At 37.8% G+C, this 19,854-nt stretch overlaps 1 protein-coding gene across 2 annotated transcripts in view; it reads left to right on the forward strand.

Annotated features, from left to right (window-relative positions):
• The window catches only part of LOC122513992 (Fanconi anemia group J protein-like), a 44,536-nt gene that overhangs the window by 21,353 nt on the left and 3,329 nt on the right, over positions 1-19,854 (forward strand). The window contains exon 5 of one of the 2 annotated variants that reach the window (XM_043630567.1): positions 13,046-13,087. The exons of the other annotated variant lie outside the window; for it this stretch is intronic. Within the exon in view, the coding sequence (XP_043486502.1) occupies positions 13,046-13,087 (42 nt within the window). The remainder of the gene's footprint in view (positions 1-13,045; positions 13,088-19,854) is intronic. 2 annotated transcript variants of the gene reach the window in all.

Raw genomic sequence — 19,854 nt, forward strand, 5'->3', positions numbered from 1 at the left:
AGGGAGAGGGAGGAATAGAACTGTGTGTGATGCTCGTGCACCCCAGATGGACGGCAACTTGGATCCAAATGGGATAGTTAAGCCTGGAGCTGGGAATTAGTAATGCAAACCAGTAGTGCACTGCCTATGCGCGTGTGCACACGATAGCTGACCAATCAAAGTTACCCCCCTGTTTCGCTATCCACCCACTGAGATGTGACTGGGAGGGTTTCATCACGTTCGCTTTATCTCTCTCTCTCTCTCCTTCTCTCCCTCTCTCTCTCTTTATCTCTCTATCTTTGTATCCATTTATCTCTGTTGCACTTTATATCTCTGTACACTGCGTGCATACTGCCACCCCTTTTCTACACTCCATGAAGGCTATCAAATGCCTTATGTCTCGCAGCAATTGTGATTTGTACGTTTGTGTTCGTACTTCCTCCTACTCGTATGCGCACGTGTGGTGCGGGTACCCACAGAACGATCTCTCTATTGACTTTTTCTCTTTTGTGGTATCATTTTTGTTAGATTTCAAAGTGCGAGTAAGATCAAAGACAAGCTGGGAATTGTTGCTCGACTTATTTTGTTATTAGGATTTTTCTCTTCTATAACATATATATACATATATATATATATATATATATTTGTTAATTAAATGGGATTACGTAAAATTTAATAATTCGAAAATAAATGAAAATATGAGAGATCCTAATTAATAACAGGCTAATTAACACAATCTCAAGACGTCCAATCGAATGATTCTCTCTGAATCCAAATCTACTAGAATTTCTCTATCGACTTTATTTGATATCTTTTCGAGAGAGAGAAAGAGAAAGAGAAAGGAAGAAAAGGGTTAGACCTTCGATATGCCAGGTCCGGCGGTGTCGGCGCGTCTACTGATGATTTTTTTGAAGTTTTATTGTCGCCACCATCGCGCTCCGAGAAAGCAAAGCAAAGTAAAGTGTGCGCCCTGTGAAAGCGGTTAGACGCTTGAAATCGGAGAAGCCGACGAAACGCTTGCTCATTCGCCGCTGCCCCTTCAACAATTCCAGTTTCAAAAGGGCCAACTGCGTCACCTTCTCTTACCTGACTTTGTCCTTTTATATTTTTTCCATAACAAAAGTATATTTTAATTGCTTTTTGTATCTTTCTATCTACCCTCGTAGTAGCATAAAAAAAAAAAAATCATAAAGTAGAGTAAAACAAAATGGAGATTTCTTGTACATCTATTTTTTTTTTTGTTTTGTTTTTCTTTTTTTTCTTTTTTATAACTTTTTCTTAGCGCTGCATTTAAATCTATCCTCCTCTTTTTTTTCTTCTGCCCTTTTCTTGATTCTTTCAAAAAGGAGACTTAAAATCTTCCCTTAGGGGGTAACGGTTTTCGAAAATGAACGGGATTGCTCACGGGCGAAAGATTAAATCCTGTTGCTGCTGCTGCTGCTGCTACAGGATTTTCGGCCGCGGGCCTGTTTGCTCACCTGAATCTCACTACTAGAGAATTCTTTGATATAATGAGAAAGAGAGAAAGACTAAGATTTATTATTAATTGCATTTCCATGTCCTCACTTCGATCCTATGGATCAACGTATTCAAGTGAAATATCGTAGGCGTTTTCTTTTTATAATCAAAATTGAACTTTCATTGATACGTAAAGTAGATCATCTTAGAAACTAATCATTTAAAATGATCGTTCAAGAATTAGTGGAAAAATGAAAATGAAATGTAGACTTTCCGTTGTGTATGTGTCCGTGTGCTTTTACTACTAGATAAACTAAATTATTACATATACAACGAAGTAGTAAAAACTCGAAAGTAGTAATAACCGTTTGTAATCAGACAGAACAACTCTACTCAAATATTTCCAAACATTTTCTTAAACGAAATGATAACGAAAAAGATATAATATAGGGACAATTTAATATATCAAATCAATCTTAATCTCTCTCTCTCTCTCTTAGCTTAATAATTTAAAAACAAAACAATATTAAATAAAACTATCAAATATCATTAGTTATTTTTTTACTAAATCATTATCCGTGAAGCTAAGAAAAAGCATCCCTTTCTTTCCAACAACTCAATACACGTACGAATGTAAACATAAAAATAGAAAGACTGGCAAAACCTTTAGAATATAAAAAAGAGAAAGAGAGAGAGAAAAAAGTAGGGGAAGGAGAAAATTTAGTAAATCGAATTGGCCTTTCCCTGGAGGGTGTCGGTGCGTCTGTCCACCATATTGATCGTGGAGGCGGTAGGCACCCTGCCCTGCCTCTATATAGACACAGAGAGAGTGAGAGAGAGAGAGAGAAAGACACACACGTAGACACATACAGAGAGAGCTGTTAGAGGAGGGCTTTCGAGGGTAGGAGAGTGGCTTTCGCCCTCCTGGTCCACAGAGGGGGGTTGAAGGGTGTCGATGCTGCCGCTGCTGCTGCTGTTGCTGCCGCTGCTGCTGCTGCTGCTGCTGCTGATGCTGCTGTTGCTGATGCTGTGCTGATGTCGGTGGCGTACACGAGGGGGTGAGCAAGAGGCGATAGTAGTGGCGTCGGTGATGGCGGTGGTGTACGGGGTTGGAATAGGAGGAGGAGGAGGAGAGAGGGTGGTTGAAAAGGAGGAGGGAGATGAGGGACGACTCGGGTGGCGTTGGAGCCGACACTCACGGGTGCCGCCGTTACCATGGCTACCACCACCCTCGCTGTGAACAAGCCCTCCACGTCATATTGGCATAGTATATTCCCCGCACCATGAAGCCAAATAATCTAACGGGTGTTCCCATTCGAACCTTGCCTTCTATTCAAATTGATATATCCTACGTACTTCTTTTATTCTCTAAATCTTTTATCTTTTTTTTTTCTTTTCTGTTTTTTTTCTGTTTCTTTCTCTTCTTCTTCTTCTTCTCTTTTTTTTTTCGTCTATTCCCTATTTTCTTTTTTTTTTTATTCGAGATTCATTTGGATTTTATTAAAAGAGAAAATATTTTTTATTACGTAAGGATCTCGTAAGGTTTTAAGTTGATTAATGTAAATTCTATTTATTTACTTTTATTGGTACGGTGTTTTTTTCTTTTTTTATAATTACGATCATGAATTTTAACATCGACGTGGACAAAACTTTGTCAATTAGAAAAATCAATCTCTTCGTTTTAATGCTACGAGTTTTATATTATTATTTAAAAACTTGATATTCTAATTCGAATCAGATTTGTTGTAACCGATAACAACAAAATATCTCAAAGTCGTTAAATTATACGCTAGAATCTACGATAATATTTTATCAATCATTATTTCTCGGAGATCTTTGTCGTTCGTAAAAAGCGAGACGAATTAATTATTAACACGTAAGGGAATCATTTACGAACGATCAAAGAAATAAGAGAAAATTTATGATGGTACACAGAGTATATTCGAGTGAAAAAGTAATAAATAGTATTTGGAGAGGGAGATTTACACGATGATTCGTGAACCACGAATGAAGTTATTTTTATCGGTATCTATCTCTTTCTTTCTCTCTCTCTCTCTCTCTCTTTCTCTCATTCTTCGTAGAAGACTAGTCCTTTGTTAACGATCGCACGTGTTCACTCAAGGATATTGCTACTCGTCGGTCATATTTATCGATGATCAGCTTCTATGTTGTTGACGAGGGTGAAAACGAGTGTTTCCGAAGTCAGAAAATACAATAATATATATAAAAAAAGAGAGAAAATTATTTCAAACATTTAATAATTTTTTTTTTAGACAAAAAAGAAAGAAGATCGTGTTTGTTTGACAGAAACATTTTCTATGGGGGCAGGGGGAGGATTGGGGGAGGGAAGGGAAAGCTTTTGAGCGATAGAATAATCTCAGCGATTACGTCGTAAGTCGGCTGCCAATATCATGGACATATTGTCGAATAAAAAATATAAAGAAAGAGAATCCGATATAAATGTTTTCAGCGTTTAAAAGCTCTCTCTCTCTCTCTCTCTTTCTCTCTCCCGCTCTCTCTCTATCAATAATCTTAATCAAGGTGATAATACGATAAAAATAAAAATCTATTCCATTATTTCTCTAATCCCATAGTAGAGAAATATAAGCTGCCTCATTGCTAAAACGTAAATGAAAATTCATCGGAGTACGTAATCCAAATGTAAAATTAATTCTAATCGCTAAATCTCATTCTCGCAATTCCAGAAAAATAGAAAAAAGAAAAAAACCTATTTCTAACATTTCCAAAGTCACGAATCAAAAAAAAAAGAAAAAGAAAAAGAAAAAAAAGGACAAATTAACCCCTCGGAGAAAAAGTCCACAGTAATAAAAGCGTCGAGGTACGAAAGTAATCGGTCAACCAGGAACGCAGCAGTCTGCTCTCTATCCTATGCAGAAAAAAAAAAAAAGGAAAAACACAAAAGGGAGGAAAAAAATAAAAACATAAAAAGGAAAAAGAAAAAAAAAGAAGAAGAAAAGAAAGAAGAACAAAAAAAGAAAGAGAAAGAAGCTAAGAACGATAGCCGAGTACGAGGTGTTTTCTCGCTGCTTTCCCCCGCGGCTAGAACGAGGATGATGAGACGTATAGTGATGGTGGTGGTGGTGGTGGTGGTGGTGGTGGTTACGGAAACGGCTCTGGTTGTTGGCTGTGGTAGGTTGAAAGTGGGGTAGCTAGTGGCATGAGATAGCTAGCTAGCTAGCTAGCTAGCTAAAGAGAGAGGGAGAAAGATGGAAGACTGGCGAAGCGAGGCTCATTTCGTCGGCAGCAGAGATGGTGCAGGCAGTACGTACCCGAGCCACCCCCCGTAGTCTCTCACCCGTTCAACCCCCTCGTTCTATCCTACCCGTCCAGGAACGTGACTGTGGGAGGGTGGTTTGAATCAGGGGTGGAACGTGGAACGCCTGGCTGGCGACATTATTAGACGCCCCCGGTGAGTCAGTGAGCGAGTGAAGTGAGCCCAGGGACGGATGATGGCGCTGCAACTGAGGGCTCGAGGGTTCCTACCACTACTTGCCTACTTGCTTGCTTGCTTGCTTGCTTGCCTACTTGCTTGCTTGCTTGCTTGCTTGCTTCTATTCGTGAGAGGGAAAGAAACGAAAGAGTAGTGGTAGTAGCACGAGGATGAGGTCCAACCGAGTAATGAGAAGAAAAGTCGCGATGTGCTGTCAGTGCCGGTGCTGGTGCTGGTGCTGGTGCTGGTGCTGGTGCTGGTGCTGCAGCTTCACAACCGAGAGATATCGCACGATGAATGAGAAGGGAAAAAAAAGACGCGTACTAGCGCAAAAAAATGAAGTAGAGATGCCGCAATTTTCGCCTGTATACCTTCCATTTCTACTCTTCTAGCTAGCTTGGATTAACCCGTAGATAACGTACATTCCCTATCCGTTCTTGATATTGCTGATGTCGGTGATAATGTTTCTTTGTTTTGACTCTCGGTGACTTTTTACTAATGAAGTCTTAGCTATTTGAATCTCTATAATTAATATTACGTAGTAATGTGTGCATCTGTTGGGATGCTTGAATTTAGTCGTTATTGAATATTCTTTTTTCTTTTTTTTTTTTTTTATTTATTGTATTATTTTGATCGAGATAATTAGTTAAAACGCAGATTTTTGTTACTGTTAAACTGATAAATTAAAAGAGCAAAACATTGAATAAAGCCGAAATATTATCTCTCTTTTTTTTTTTCCATTTCGATCATCTGTCTCGACAAATCGATGTAATACAAAATGAATTTATAAGTACAGACAAACATATGCGCGTACGTATGTAAGTGTGTATCATTGTCCCGTGCATTCACATCGAGCACGTAATTTTACAGTAATTTGAAGGGAAAATAATGCGAAACAAATTCGAAACCATTTGGAAATTTCATGACCGTGGAAATTATCTTCCTGGCGCGGTGATACGCGGGAGTGAGGGAGATGTAACGTAATTTAAAAATTATTGACCAACAAGTGTCTCCTATACGATATTCTTGTTTATTCACCAAAACGTTTATTTCCTGGCATGATTATTATTTATTAACAAAAAGAGAGAGGGAGAGAGAGACTATCGGTAATGGGGTCTTATTTTATATTTGTTTATTCTTTTATTTAAAATATCTCACCAACCACTTTGCGCAATAAATGATCAGCATAAAATATACACGTTTATTATTTAAATATAACGGTAAATTCAATTTAATATAAGAAACAGACTGACGAAAAAAAAACATATCTCTTTCTCTCATATTTAATCAGTCGAAATTATTTGTATATCTCTTATTTTCCAAAATGGTATTATATCGAGAGAAAAAAATTGGTAAAAATAACGATCGGAATATCTATCGCGAAAATGCGAATTTCATATCGGAATGAGAATGCGTATTGCCGCGATTTATTGTTTCTTTTTGAAAAATCGGGCACATTGCTGGGTGTTTCCTGTCTGGCATGTAAAATCGAATACGTAAAAAAATGTTTCGCATTTATTTAGTAACGTAATTCCGTGCGTTCTTTCGAATCGGCTTTGTAAAGAGATTTAAATAAAACCAAAAATAATTTTGAAAATGTTTTTAAGAAGACAAAAAATAAGAGAACATTTGATTGGTCCATTTTAATGAAATGTATATTGTATATATATATATGTGTGTATGTGTGTGCGAGTATATCGTTGGGAAGAATGAAATCGTGCGGACAGTTATTTATAAATTAAATTTAATCGGCCGTAAACGGTTCGACTCGATCAACGTTGAGCACTAGCTCCCCGTCGTCGTTATTGTTTGCTCAAAACAATCATTTCATTTACATATTGTACATACGTTTAACAAAGTGGTTCCATTTTCATGGTTGTAACAACAATTAGACTCATTATCGCATACTGTTTATTATCGTCCAAAGAGGAAAGGATACTTTTACCATTTTATCTCAGTTTCTGTATAACTTTTTACTGATCTTTGTTAATCTCTACCTCTCTCTCTCTCTCTTGTTAATATTACTCAAATATCGCAATTGTTACGTGAATATAATTCCTTCCGAACGATTAACGAATCGTGTAAATTGAAAAATTTATTTGGAGAATTTTGCCCGATGCAAATTCACGCAAAACGTTGAATAATACGATCCGAAAACAAAAATGTAATCAAACCTAATGAAAATCGTTTCGGTTCGTGCGTGCACATGTCTATATAAAAATGCACATTTGTTTCTCTCTTTCTCTCTCTCTCTTTCTCTCTTGCCTTGAAAGTATCGAAAGAAAAAGAGAAAAGTATAAAATCATCTGAAAAGTTGTGATGGTCGAGTGGGAAAATTCAAACTCTCTTTCCCTCTTTTCCCCATAGAGAAACAAGAATAATGCGTTCTCCGCGTTGTAGCGAGAAACGTGAATCTAGCTTGAACATGGGCTCCAAACTTTCACCGAGAGTCGAGTCATAGGGAGAGAATGAGAGAGAGAGAGAGAAAGAGAAGGAAGGAAGAAGGGAAGAAAGGATGGAAGGAAGGAATAAAGGAAGAGAAAAGATGAGGAAGAGGAAGAGGCAATTTGATGGTGGTGGTGGTGGTGGTGGCTCGCTTAGCGTTCTTATTCCCGAAATTAAACGGCCGTCGTCGTTGCTGTTGGTTGCAAAAAAGGAGAGAAAAAGAGGGATAGAAACCGTGGTCCCTTTCCCCCTATTCTTGTAAAGCCTGAAAAAGCCCCATCTAGGCGAGGCTTTTATTCGATTCGCGATGCGACAGCCGAGATAGCCGACAGCAGCAGCAGCAGCAGCAGCACACGGTGATCATCTCGGTGGTGGTCTCCGTCCTCTAACAGTCTGCTAACGTTCTCTCCTCTTCGTGTCGTCGTTGATTGAACAGAGAAAGAGACCTTATTCGTTGAAAGCTTTCCACGAGCGAAAAGAGATGAGAAAGAAAAAGAGGGAAGGAGGGAAGGGAAGGGAAGGGAAGGGAAGGGAAGGATGAGGAAAGGCGGCTGATGTTCCATCATGGGGAATGAAAATCAGGGGCCCCCTCGGGGCTCGGAATTAAAATGGCTGTCACACGCAGCCAGGGGTTGTGCTCTTCCTGCGGAAAACCGAGAGGAGGCGACATGAAAAGACCCCCCTCCCCCTCCCTCCCACCCTCTCTCTCTCTTCTCTATCTCTGCTATCTCTTTCCCTACCTCCCCGTCCCCCACCCTCTACCCCCATCCCACCCACCTACCCTTCTCTCCCACTTACTTCTCTTCGACGTTCTACGTACGCGTGTCTCTGTATACGTGGGGAAGGATATATCTGCTGCTGCTGCTGCTGCTGCTGCTATGTATATATTTCTTGTTCAGTTTTCTCCATTACTCCGTCCTCATTTTCTTTCTCTTTCTACTGTTCTCGTTTTCTATATATCTGTTTCTTGTTTTGATTTTTTTGTTTTGTTTCTCTTCCTCATTCTCCTTTCCTCTATCTTTTCCTACAATTCCCATTTTCCGTCTCTTACTTCAATTCTTATTTTCTTTCTATTCTTTTTCCCTTTTTCTGCAATTTTCATTTTCTCTTTCTCTCTCTCTCTATCTTCAATTTTGGAAGGTTAGAAAAAGATAAAGATAAATGACGATGAAGAAGAAGATTTTAAATGATGGTAACAGAATAGAAGGGAAGATATATATATAGAGAGAGAGAGAGAAAGGATCAACAAAATTCCACTTACTCTCTCGAATAAGAAATAGAAAAAGAGAAAGAAAGAGATAAAAGGGGTAACCCTCCTTTTCCTATCATCCATTCGACGATTCCTCCAACGATGTACTTCGTATTTTGCTCGTAAATTTTTTTTTCTCTCTTTCTCTCTCTCTCTCTCTCTTTCGTAGCATGCAGCAGCAGCAGCAGCAGCAGGCTAACGAAATCAACGGAGGGGTTTGAAAACTCCTCTAAAGGATCACCGCGCATTAAACGTTTTCATTTCGTGGGCTCTTCTCCCAGTACGAAGAAAAGTATGCATGTTGTGTCATAGTAATGGTAGCGTAGTAGAGAACTTGAAAGGAAGAAGAGATGGGATACGAGGGAATGAAAGAAGCAGAGGAGGAAAGAAAAATGTAAAAGAAAGAGAGAAACGGAGATAGAGAGAGAGAGAGAGAGAGTAAAAAGGGTCGCGATGGCGTCCTGGGATTCGCAGCTGATTGGCCGATGCCAAGGGTACGCATTTTTAGCCACCCTTCGGATCTGCCCTCATTGTCATTTTAATTTCAATCCCCTCGGGACAACTCTCTCTCCCTCTCTCTCTCTCTCTCTTTCTTCCTCTCGCGAAAGGGACAAATCGTGGTATATATGATGAGAGAGGGGGAGGGGAGGGATTGAGACGAGGCTTCGATTCCATAGGATGTAAACGCACCCTTCGCGAGATTGCTTCGCTCGTTGAAACTGGTTACGACGGAAACATCTAACGGGTGTACATCTTCTTCCATTTTATCCTTCGATACTTAACACGTTTTCGCTGACGGAAAGAAAATTTCAGGGAGGAAAAAAAAGTGACGATCGGTCGCGTTTTATTTCTTAAATTAATCGTGATATCGAAAATTTGATTAAACGCACATTTTATAAGGGCAGTCACACTATCGTATATCAAAGAATCAATTAGTTTTTACGTTTACAGGTATGATAATTACAAAAACTTAAGGGCATATCAAATAAAATTCAAAATAATTGGCTTTTTACAATTTGAATGCGCTAATAGCATTCACGTCCGCGAACGTGTTAACAAATCTGTCCCATTTGTCGTTTTCAGGATTTTGATTTAACTATCGAACGATCCGTTGTTCATCTTGGCACATCTTTTCGTCTCTTTCTTCCTCAAGTAAGGAGTCTATGATCCGGTCAACCAACAACCATGACGCAGTTTACCTCGTAATATTTTTATCTCCCTCAATCTCTCGAGATATATAAGATAAGAAAGAAAAGAAAAAATGGGGTCTACATCGCGTTCAGTTAAAGTTTCCTCTTTATATTCTTATCTGAAGTTTTTGTAACTTTTTGAAAAGGTACGCTGATATTTCGCGGTCTTCTTTCAAAAACTAAACGGAATAAAAAAAAAAAAAGAACAAAAATAAAATCTAATTACGTTTGCATTAGAAAAAAAAAAATATATATATATATATAACATCGGTTTTTAATTATAAACAAAGTTTATCCAACATTAACAATCGTATAAGAAAACGAAAGAAAATCTTCTCGACAAACTGTTGCATTTAAATAATAATCTTCATTACGTCTAATCAGATTCACCTGATCAAATACGAAATCTTGATGTAAAATCAATAAGTTAATAAAATAAGTAAAAAGAACGAAAGAAAAGAAAAAAGGACCGGTACTGATAAACTAAACAAAACTGAATCTCGATCTCGATCTCGATCTCGATCGTCTCCGATCGATATCTCGGTTCAAGTCGCGGTTTCTTCTTTAGAAAAGGAAAAAAAAAAATGTATAAGAAAAGGTATAGGACAAAGAGCTAAGAAGAATTAAGAGCTGCCGACAGAGTCGCAGAGCACGCGTGAGAAAGACCGACAGAGAAAGATAGATAAACGTCTATCTTCAAAAGAGAGAGAGAGAGAGAGAGAGAGAACATATCATATACAGAACGCGAGTGGGAGGGGTGTGTGAGGGGGGGGCGGGGGGATAGAAACGAAAACGATTCCGTCGTCGGCACGTGTACGCGGTTAAATAATAAAAAGGCTTGCCGCCCGCGCGTTTTGCTAGCGAAGTTTCCTCCACCTCCACCCCCTCCCCTCTCCTCCCCCACCTCCTCCAGCTCCAGCTCCAGCTTCAGCTTCGGCTCCTCCAACAAGGTGCGCGCGCGCACTACTTGCGGGATTTCAAAAGCAGAACCGGCTGTCGCGATACGGATCTGACCAATCATAAAAGCCGCATAATGGCCACTTATTCATCCATCCAAAGGCACCAAACAAAAGCGGAAATTAGTCAGGTTCGTTATGCTTATTAATTGACTGACGTTTCCGTCATATTATTCTCCAAGGATGAATCGAGAGCTCCCGTTCTCTGCCCTTCGAGACGGCACTACCTACCTACCTACCTACCTACCTACCTACCGCCCTTTTCCAAACTCCCTGCCTCCCCCCTCGCCTGCTTCATCCCTTTCCCTCCTTTGCTCCTATGTGACCTTATTATTCTTTCTTTTTTTTCTTTTCTTTTTTTCTTTCTTTATCCTACTTTTTCATTTCTCCCTTTTGTATTTTATAAAGAAGAAGAAGAAGAAGTCATCAATCAATCAATTCTCTAATTTTGTTAGAATTCTTTTTGTTTTTGATTTGTTTTGTTTATTATTAAGGATCCTTTATAAATATTGTTTATTTGTCGTGTCACGTCGTTGTATTAGACTGAATTTATTGGCACCATTTTTCATTAGAAAATGGCGTCGATTAGTCAGAGGGATGATATGTGATTATGAATTTAATGGTCGACCATGACGTATCTCTTTTTCTTTTTCTTTTTCTTCTTATCAATTGATTTTATTTAAGAGCAAGAGCCTTTAACTTTAACAAACAATCTTTTCCTACTCGCTGACGTTAATTCTCGAACGAAGGGATGAAAAATAAAAGAGGGCGTGGTAGCTATTCTGCAGCTGGGCAGTACACATAAACACACACAAAGATTCTTTTTAAGGTTTATACATGCATATCTATATATACATATATATATATACAAATATATATATATATATATATGTACGGATTTCTATCTAGAGAGGTAAGTTATATTGCCAAGGGGATGATACGATGCATGGGGGTGCCGAAACGCTTTCATTACACGGCTTCCCGAGGGATAATATTCTCTGCTATATCTCTGTGGCCGTCCCTAGGGGGGTGAAATTCCGCGCCATCAATCTTCCCATATATATATATATATATAGTAGGAGATGCAACCCTTCGTTTTAGGGTTTACTCCCTTACCAGAAAACCACCCTCACACACGTACCAATCCCTTTTCGAAGTGAACCGAAATCATGGTGGAAATTGCCACGAGTTCTTTCCAAGAGAAAATCGCTCGGTTGCATTCAACAAAATGGCCCCTTTACCAAATATTCTATTATTTGTGTAATAATATATTCATTGACAATCTTCTATATTTATTCTTGTAAAATTATTTTCTAATCCCTAATTTTTTCCCTCTCTTTCTCTTTCTCTTTTCTTTCTCACATCTAAGAAATAGAAACGGAGAAGGGAAATGGAAACACGCGTTTATTAAAAATACTAAGAGTACCTTTTTTTAATTTAAAATTTTGTTCCTACCGATTGCTAATCTTTTCTCGTACAAATTTCAAGGTATAGGGTTGTAACGTGTTACAAAAACGTCAACGTCAACGTCAACGTCGTCGTCGCAAAGAACTCAACATCGTTTCTCTGGTCTGTTTTTACTTTTCTTCTTCTTCTTTTCTTTTTTTCTTTTTCTTTTTCTCTTTCTTCTTTCTTTTTTCTACGAGTCGGTGCCCTTTGAAGATCCTATATGCTCGCCCATATAACTCGTCGTCGCATTATATTGCGCGATCGTTTGCTCGTGCGCATTGCGATTAGTATTTAATACGCACATTGTATATAAGAAAGGGTCCTTTTCTCGTATCAGATGTGCCGGGGCCTCAAGACCAGTTATTAGGCTTCTGACAGGCCCATAATCCGTTTCTCCTATGGAGGAATGAAAAATATAATACCTATTAGCGAAGATCCTTTCAATTTTGTTCCGTATACTGTGCCAAAGGGAATTTTTCTTCGTTTGTTCTCTCTCTTTACTTGCTGCTTGCACCTTTCACTCTTTCACTCTTTCACTCTCTCTCTATTTCTCTTTCTATATACTTTTCTTCTTTATTTTCTTAACTTCCATTTTCTATCGATTTCAATGTTATTTTATTGCACCTTATTTCTCTTACTCTTCCTTTTCCTATTTCGTATTTATTATTTTTTGTATTGTTTTTGTTCTTGTCCCAATTTAAACGATTAATTAAAATTTTTTCATGAGATTTTTCATCGTATAGAATTAATAAATAAATCTAATGAAGTAACACAAATCACATATTATAGAAATGTAATATAATGAGTATATATATATATAAAAAATTCTAGAAAACTTACTCTGTGTGTTTTTTAATGTTTGTTACAGAGGATATTGAAAGGGCGTTCGATGACCTCATGCGTCAGTCTCGTGAGTAATTATTTTATTCGCTATTTAATTTTATAAACATTCGTGTAAAAAAAAAAGAAAGGTGGAGGGGGGGTCATTTTTCGAGATTACGGTCTATTTTCTCCTAGTTTTTATTTTTCTTTTTTCTATTTTCTTTCTTTACCTTCTTTTTTCTTCTTTTTTTTTTTTCATACCGTTCCCAATTCGAAAACATTATACCTCGGAAAATGGGTGAATAGTCTCGAATTTCCAGATCCCTGCGTTCATTGTGCTTAGTCGATAGTCGAAAGGCGGCGAACGGGCAAATATTCTATGTAACATATTTTCTCGTTCATTCGAGCGCGAAAACTTCTATCTATCTACTCCATATCTCTCTTTATCTTTCTCTCTCTCTTCTCCACATTATTATTATTATTATTATATTTTAATATATAACGAAAATCTTTCTCCTGGACCATCTGTCGATCTTCTCGCATCTAATCGTCTTTTTAAAAAGAAAAATTCGTCTAACCCTGTGAGAACATTGCGAGATATCTAAACACAAATAAACGAGAAATATGGTAGGTGGTATTCAATAGAAAGCAATCTCGAAGCGTAAGGAGAAAAGAAAAAAATTAAAAAAAGAGAGAGAGAGAGAGAGAGAGAGGTAGCTATAATATAGAGATATAGCTATAAGCATAGAGGTATAGTATACAACTCGTATAGAGTTGAAAAGCAAAAGGGGTAAGTTCGCGTAGACACCCCCGGCATCATCAGTACAAGTGGGAGGAAGAGGAGAGGGTGAGTAATGTCAGGGAAATGCAGCTAACGAAGTTTACGAAGACACTTAACGGAATTACGCCCTTGCTGCTTCTCGTGTGTCCTCTCCATCCTCCGGTCCGTCCTCCCACCCTCCCCATTCCTCTTTTCATCGAGAGCAGGAGGTCGCGTTAATTACCATCGAAGGCAAGAAGCCGGAGAAAATGGTGCCGAGAGATAGAGAGAGAGAGAGAGAGAGAGATATTCGCCGAAGAGAGTCGAGTTCTCGTTGAAAGGTCGCTGAAACGAGCGAGAGAAAGAGAGAGAGAGAGAGAGAGAGAGAACGCGACTGAAAGAGAAGAGAAGAATAAATGGAGGGGATGAGAGAACGTTGCTTTGCGTCGAAGAAGGGTGTTATTGACATGGTGGGTGTCGCGTCGTCGGCCATCTTGGCCTGCCTCGTTCAATCTCTCTCTCTCTCTCTCTCTCTGAACGTGTGTAGGGTAAATGGCAAAGAGAGAGAGAGAGGGAGAGAGAGAGAGAAGATCCTTGTGTCCCCTTGTCGAGTGACATTCGGAATATGCCCAGCCTAACCTGGCCAGCAGACGCCCTGGGCCACCCTTTTCGACCAACCCTAGCGACGAGCTCCGTGGGTCCCGGGATTGCTTGTCGCCATGACGACCGAAGCAGAGTCCAACCCCCGCAACCAACGCTTGCCTCAACTCTCTCGTTCTCTTCTGCTCTCTGTATATCTGTCTATCTATTCGTCTCTCTCTCTCTCTCTCTTTCTCTTACACATTTTATTCTCCACCCGTTGCCTTTTGTCCCCCTTTTGTCACAGTCGCTTGCTGTTATTTCTATCGTTCTCTCTCTCTCTCTTTCACTTTTTCTTTCTCTCTTTCTATATATATATACATATATAATCTCTGTTTTTTACTATCTTGGAAGTTCATGTTAACGTCAACAAGGTCGGAATACGATTCCAAGCTCGTGTTAAAAACACACCACGCGATTGGCGTGCAGCTTTGTGTGCTCGTGACGATGCTATTCTATGCGTGTACGCATGTTCTATGTGTGGGTGGGTGTATGGACGGTTGTATGGATCCACCAAGTGATGATGTTCTCCCCCTTTCTCTCTCTCTCTCTCTCTCTCTCTCTCTCTCTCTCTCTATTTCCAGCTTCTTTTTTCATTCCCTATTTTTTTTCTTTCTACCTTTCTATTACTCTACACACATCGGCGCAGCAGCTCATTACCTTTTCTTCTCGGGCTCTTTCTAATCTACGTTTCGAAGTGTGCGTCTCTCTCTCTCTCTCTCTCTCTGTATCTCTCTCCATAGTTCTGTTCGTTTAGATCGGTCTTCTGTCTCCCAATTCTATGCTAATCGAGACAACGAAAATGAGAATACCGTGTGTGAATTTAGAAAGTGAATCTTTCTGTTTACAGCTGGGTTTTTTTTTGGGGCTAGGGGGGTGGTTTTTTTTTCTCTATTTCTATTAGACTTTTTTCCTTCCTTTTTGTGTTCTTTTCTTTTTCTTCTTCTTTTTCTCATTCGAAAATATGTTACTATAAATATATTTATCTTTTTCTAATTATTAAAATAAAAGTTATATCCTACTCGAAATTTGTTATAGGATGCTTTAATAAATCTTACAAAAGATCTATACTTTCTTTCTTACGATTTATTGTGGGTGTTTTTCTTTAAAATAGTAAATATAAATATATAGATAATGAGAAGAGAGAGAGAGAGAGAGGGAAAGGGAGAGAATATTTGAAGTAGGCAATCTTAAGGATGAATCCTTAGGTGAAAAAAGGATTGCATTTACTTTAGAGTGCTTTCGTTTAATCAACAAAACCTCTTAATGGCTGCTTCTCGCAGACGATTCATTACTTTGATTGATCTCTTCTTCTCTTTCTTTCTCTCTCTCTCTCTCTCTCTCTCTTTCTATCTTTTATTATCTATCATTTCTTCCGAAAACAAAAGAAAAAAAACATTCGCGTTAATTATCGAGTCGATAAAAAAAAAAATAAAGAAATTTATATATATTTTATTTATCATTCAATTAATTGCAATTTAATAAAAATATCAATTATGCACAAACATGATTATTTTTATATAAATAAAAGAATGATCATCGATCTCGATGAAGAAAAAAAAAAGAAATAAATCGCGTTCGTTATTAATCTCATTGAATAATTCTCCACCTCTCCGTTTTCTATTTCTGTTTTTTGTTGTTCTCATCGTTCGAATAATCATCTTAGGAATTAGAGAAAATTAGAGAAAGGGACGACGTTCGTGTTGTCATTTCTCTCTCTCTCTCTTTCTCTCTGTCTCTGTCTATTTGTCTGTCTGTCTGTCTGTCTTCTCTCCTCATTTGATGGCTTTTGTCTCCGAGTAAAGAGCTCGTTCGGCCGCCGAAAGCCCGCAATCTCCGCCAATTAGCGACGATTTCGTAAATCGAGTCGTAGCCGCGAATTAATTGGTCCTCGACTTTCTTTGGCAGCCCTCACTCTTATCTCTCCAACCCTCTTTAACTCTCCTCCTTTCTTGCTAGCTTGCGAAGTACTCGAAACACTCACTCGTACCCACCGAACTAACCCTCAACGACAAAATATATTCCGATAGCAATCAACCCTCCGATAAATCACGAATCCCACAAATTCTCTGACATGAGTGCATACGAAAAAACGAAAAAATAACCTCTGTCGTATATTTTTTTATTTTTTTTTTTTCTGTTTTTTTTCGTATATTATGTTTTATTAAGTCCCTTGAAATTAAAAAGTCCTCCTCCTCTCTCTCTCTCTCTCTCTCTTTTGCTATTCCTTATCGCAATATGTAAATTCTATTTCATTCTATCTTCCGCAAAACAACTTTCTTTGTGTTAATGAAAATTTATTAATTTTTTTCTATCCTTTCTTTTTTTTTTGGTTATCCTTTTTGTATATTCATTCGCGTGAATTTTTAACTTAACGGTGTACGTTTTCATAGTTCCTTTGACTCCAATGATGAAAATATATTTAACCTGAAACCTTCCTTTCAACATTTCGAGCTTAACCACCCTTCCTCCTCCTCCTCCTCCTCTTTCTCCTCTTCCTCCTCCCTTCTCTTGCACTCCCGATCTCCGCGTAATCGCTCTCACGCGTCACGTTAAAAGTTTACGTTTAACGTTCGACGATTAAATAAACTCTAACGTTTCAATCAAAGTGATATAAACCCACGATTCAATTCTCGATCGTATTTAGTTTTTTCTAACATACTCGTATGATCTTTCGAAAACGTTTGGAAAATTTGGCCAAAACACGCGCTAATCGATTTTAACGAATTATTCGATTATTAATACCTCCCTGTCGTTATTAAAAATATATAAAAAAAAATAATTACAAAAATTGTGTATACGATATGGGATACTATAATGAAAATAATATTAGACAATAGTTTCTTTCTATTCCCCCATCTCTTATCATCGATATAATACGTAAGAGTAGAAAGATGTGGAGAAAGAGAAAGAAATAACAAATAAAGATAAGAATTCTATCTTCGTAGAAATGAATCAACGAGAACTTATCCCCGTCCCCCGTTATCTTAATTATCTTTTTTAAATATCACGCGTGATCGTACGATATCTAACATTTCACGTTCATTCAGAAACACACAAGGTCCGAGTATGAATGAACTCGTTTCACGTCGATCATTCTATTTCTCTCTATCTCGTTCGTTCCACTCTCATTCACAACGCGCATATGCTGAATAAACAAACAGTCGATTGGCAAGCATAAAACCACCAACGATTCTTTCTTTTTCTCCTTACTCTTTATCTCTCTCTCTTTCTCTTTTTCTTTCTTTCTTACCTTTTTTCTTTCTTTCTTTCTTTCTTTTTTGATTACGTCTTATCAAAGATAAAAATTCATCGAGTGATTGAAAAAATTCTCTGTGCCAATTGCAAAGCTTCGAATGAGAAAGATGGAGAGAAAGTGGATACGAGGAGACCACCGTGATGTGTTTCCGGAATTATAGTAATCGATGACACAGTCGAAGTTCTGTCTCCGTGCAGCTGTGAATTAAACTTCTGTGAATTAACACGTTAGCGGACAGTAAAAGTTTCAGGGAGGGGAAAGAAAAGTGACACCATCATTTGATTTTAAAATTAATTGTGATATCGAAAATTTGATTAAACACGCATTTTATAAGGGCAATCAGATTATCATATAATATTTATATTAAAGAATCAGTTAATCATTACCTTTACAGATATAATAATTACAAAAACTTAAGGTTACATCAAATAAAATTCAAAATAATTGGCTTTAAAATTTGAACGAGTTATAGCATTCATGTTATTTTTCATGACAATGAAAATGAATGCCATAGCATTAACGTCTGCGAACGTGTTAAACACATAGAAAGTCACGCGTATATACTCGAAGAAAAAAAAGATAAAAATATATAAGAGAAGAAAGTATAGGATCGCGTATTCGTTCTCGAAAGATGCTGCTTTTCATCGGAAGAACCCATGAGGGGGTCTGATTGGTGAAGGGAGAAGGACGAGAAGATGGAGGGCTCGAGGGTGAGGCTAAGACAGGAGAAGCGGGACGGGGGCCAATCAGAGAGCCACGGACTTGGAGGATGTCGTTGCTTGGCAACGAAACACACCCCAACACCCGAGGGGAGAAAACCCCTGAGGCCGCTCTCGTTCTCTTTCTCTCTCTCTCTCTCTCTCTCTCTCGCGTAGCATCGATACAGTCGGTGCCGAAAGTTATCGCACCCTTGAGAGCCGCCCTTTCGACCCTGCCGTGCGGATTTCTCTTTTGCGCAAGCGGATGCTCATGGACAATTAAGCCACCACTGACGATGAGTCCAACAAGGGGAAGTTGAAAGTGAGAAGAGTAGGAAAAGATAAAGATAGATAGATAGATAGATAGATAGGTAGATAGATAGATATAACGGGGGCTACTTTATTTGTCTTTCTCTTTTATTTTTTCTAAACACTTTTTATTACTTTTTATACTTTCAATCATTCTTAGTTTAACAATAAGATTGAATTTCATGTTTTTTCATCCTAGTCATTTTTTGAACGACCGTAGTAAAACGTAATATAACGTAGATATGAATAAAAGTGATTTATATATTTCATAATTGTATATATATATATATGTTACCGTGAAAGAACGAAATTGGATAATGTCAAGATGTCACGACACATACCAAAATACGTCGGTGAATGTGAAAGAATATTTTTTAGATTTATTTTTATACATTAATATTTTAGACATACACCAAACGATCATGTTAATCTTGACATTCTCCAATTTCGGTTTTTCACGGTAACATATATATATATATCTTCTTTCCACATTTTCTTTCTCTTATTTTTTATTATTTAAACCCTCGCTAAGATCCGAATAGAAATGAAATATTATGATCTCTCTCTCTCTCTCTCTCTCTCTCTCTCGATTACCATGATTCGCCTGGCAAATAGAATTTTTCTTTTCATCTTTTCAATCGCATTTTCAAATATCCTTTTTAAAAAACTCAACTCATTTATCGAAATCCGATTAAACGCTCATACTACTAATACATACATATCAAGCCAATTGAAGGATAGCAATTGTCATTGAAGAACGATCGTTCCTATTTTTCTGACTCCTTAAATCGTAGGAAAAGGATTAAGACGCTTCTTCATCTTTTGAATTGTTCCTTTTTTTTTTTTTCTTTTTGTTATCTCTCCTTTTCAATCCTTCCTTCTCGAGTAGACCTTTAGACCCTTATATATATATATATTTCTATACCGTACGTTTTCTCTTTCTTTTTTCACCAACGAGAGGATTAAATCGTTCTATTGGCCTTTACCAATAGGATCCCCTGATCCTTTCACGTGCTAACAAGAGCAACGATCACTGTTTTGACATTCGTTTTTTGCTTTTCCTTTCACTCAATCTTTCGTATAAAGCTACGTAAAAAAACAACAAGTATTTTCATTTTGTTTCTATATAAAAAAAAAAGAAAGAAAATAAGCCAGCACTAACAAATAATCATTTTTCAAATGTGACGAAA

This window comes from Polistes fuscatus, unplaced genomic scaffold (assembly GCF_010416935.1).
Source record: "Polistes fuscatus isolate 324 unplaced genomic scaffold, CU_Pfus_HIC Scaffold13, whole genome shotgun sequence".
NCBI classification, from domain to species: Eukaryota; Metazoa; Arthropoda; class Insecta; order Hymenoptera; family Vespidae; genus Polistes; species Polistes fuscatus.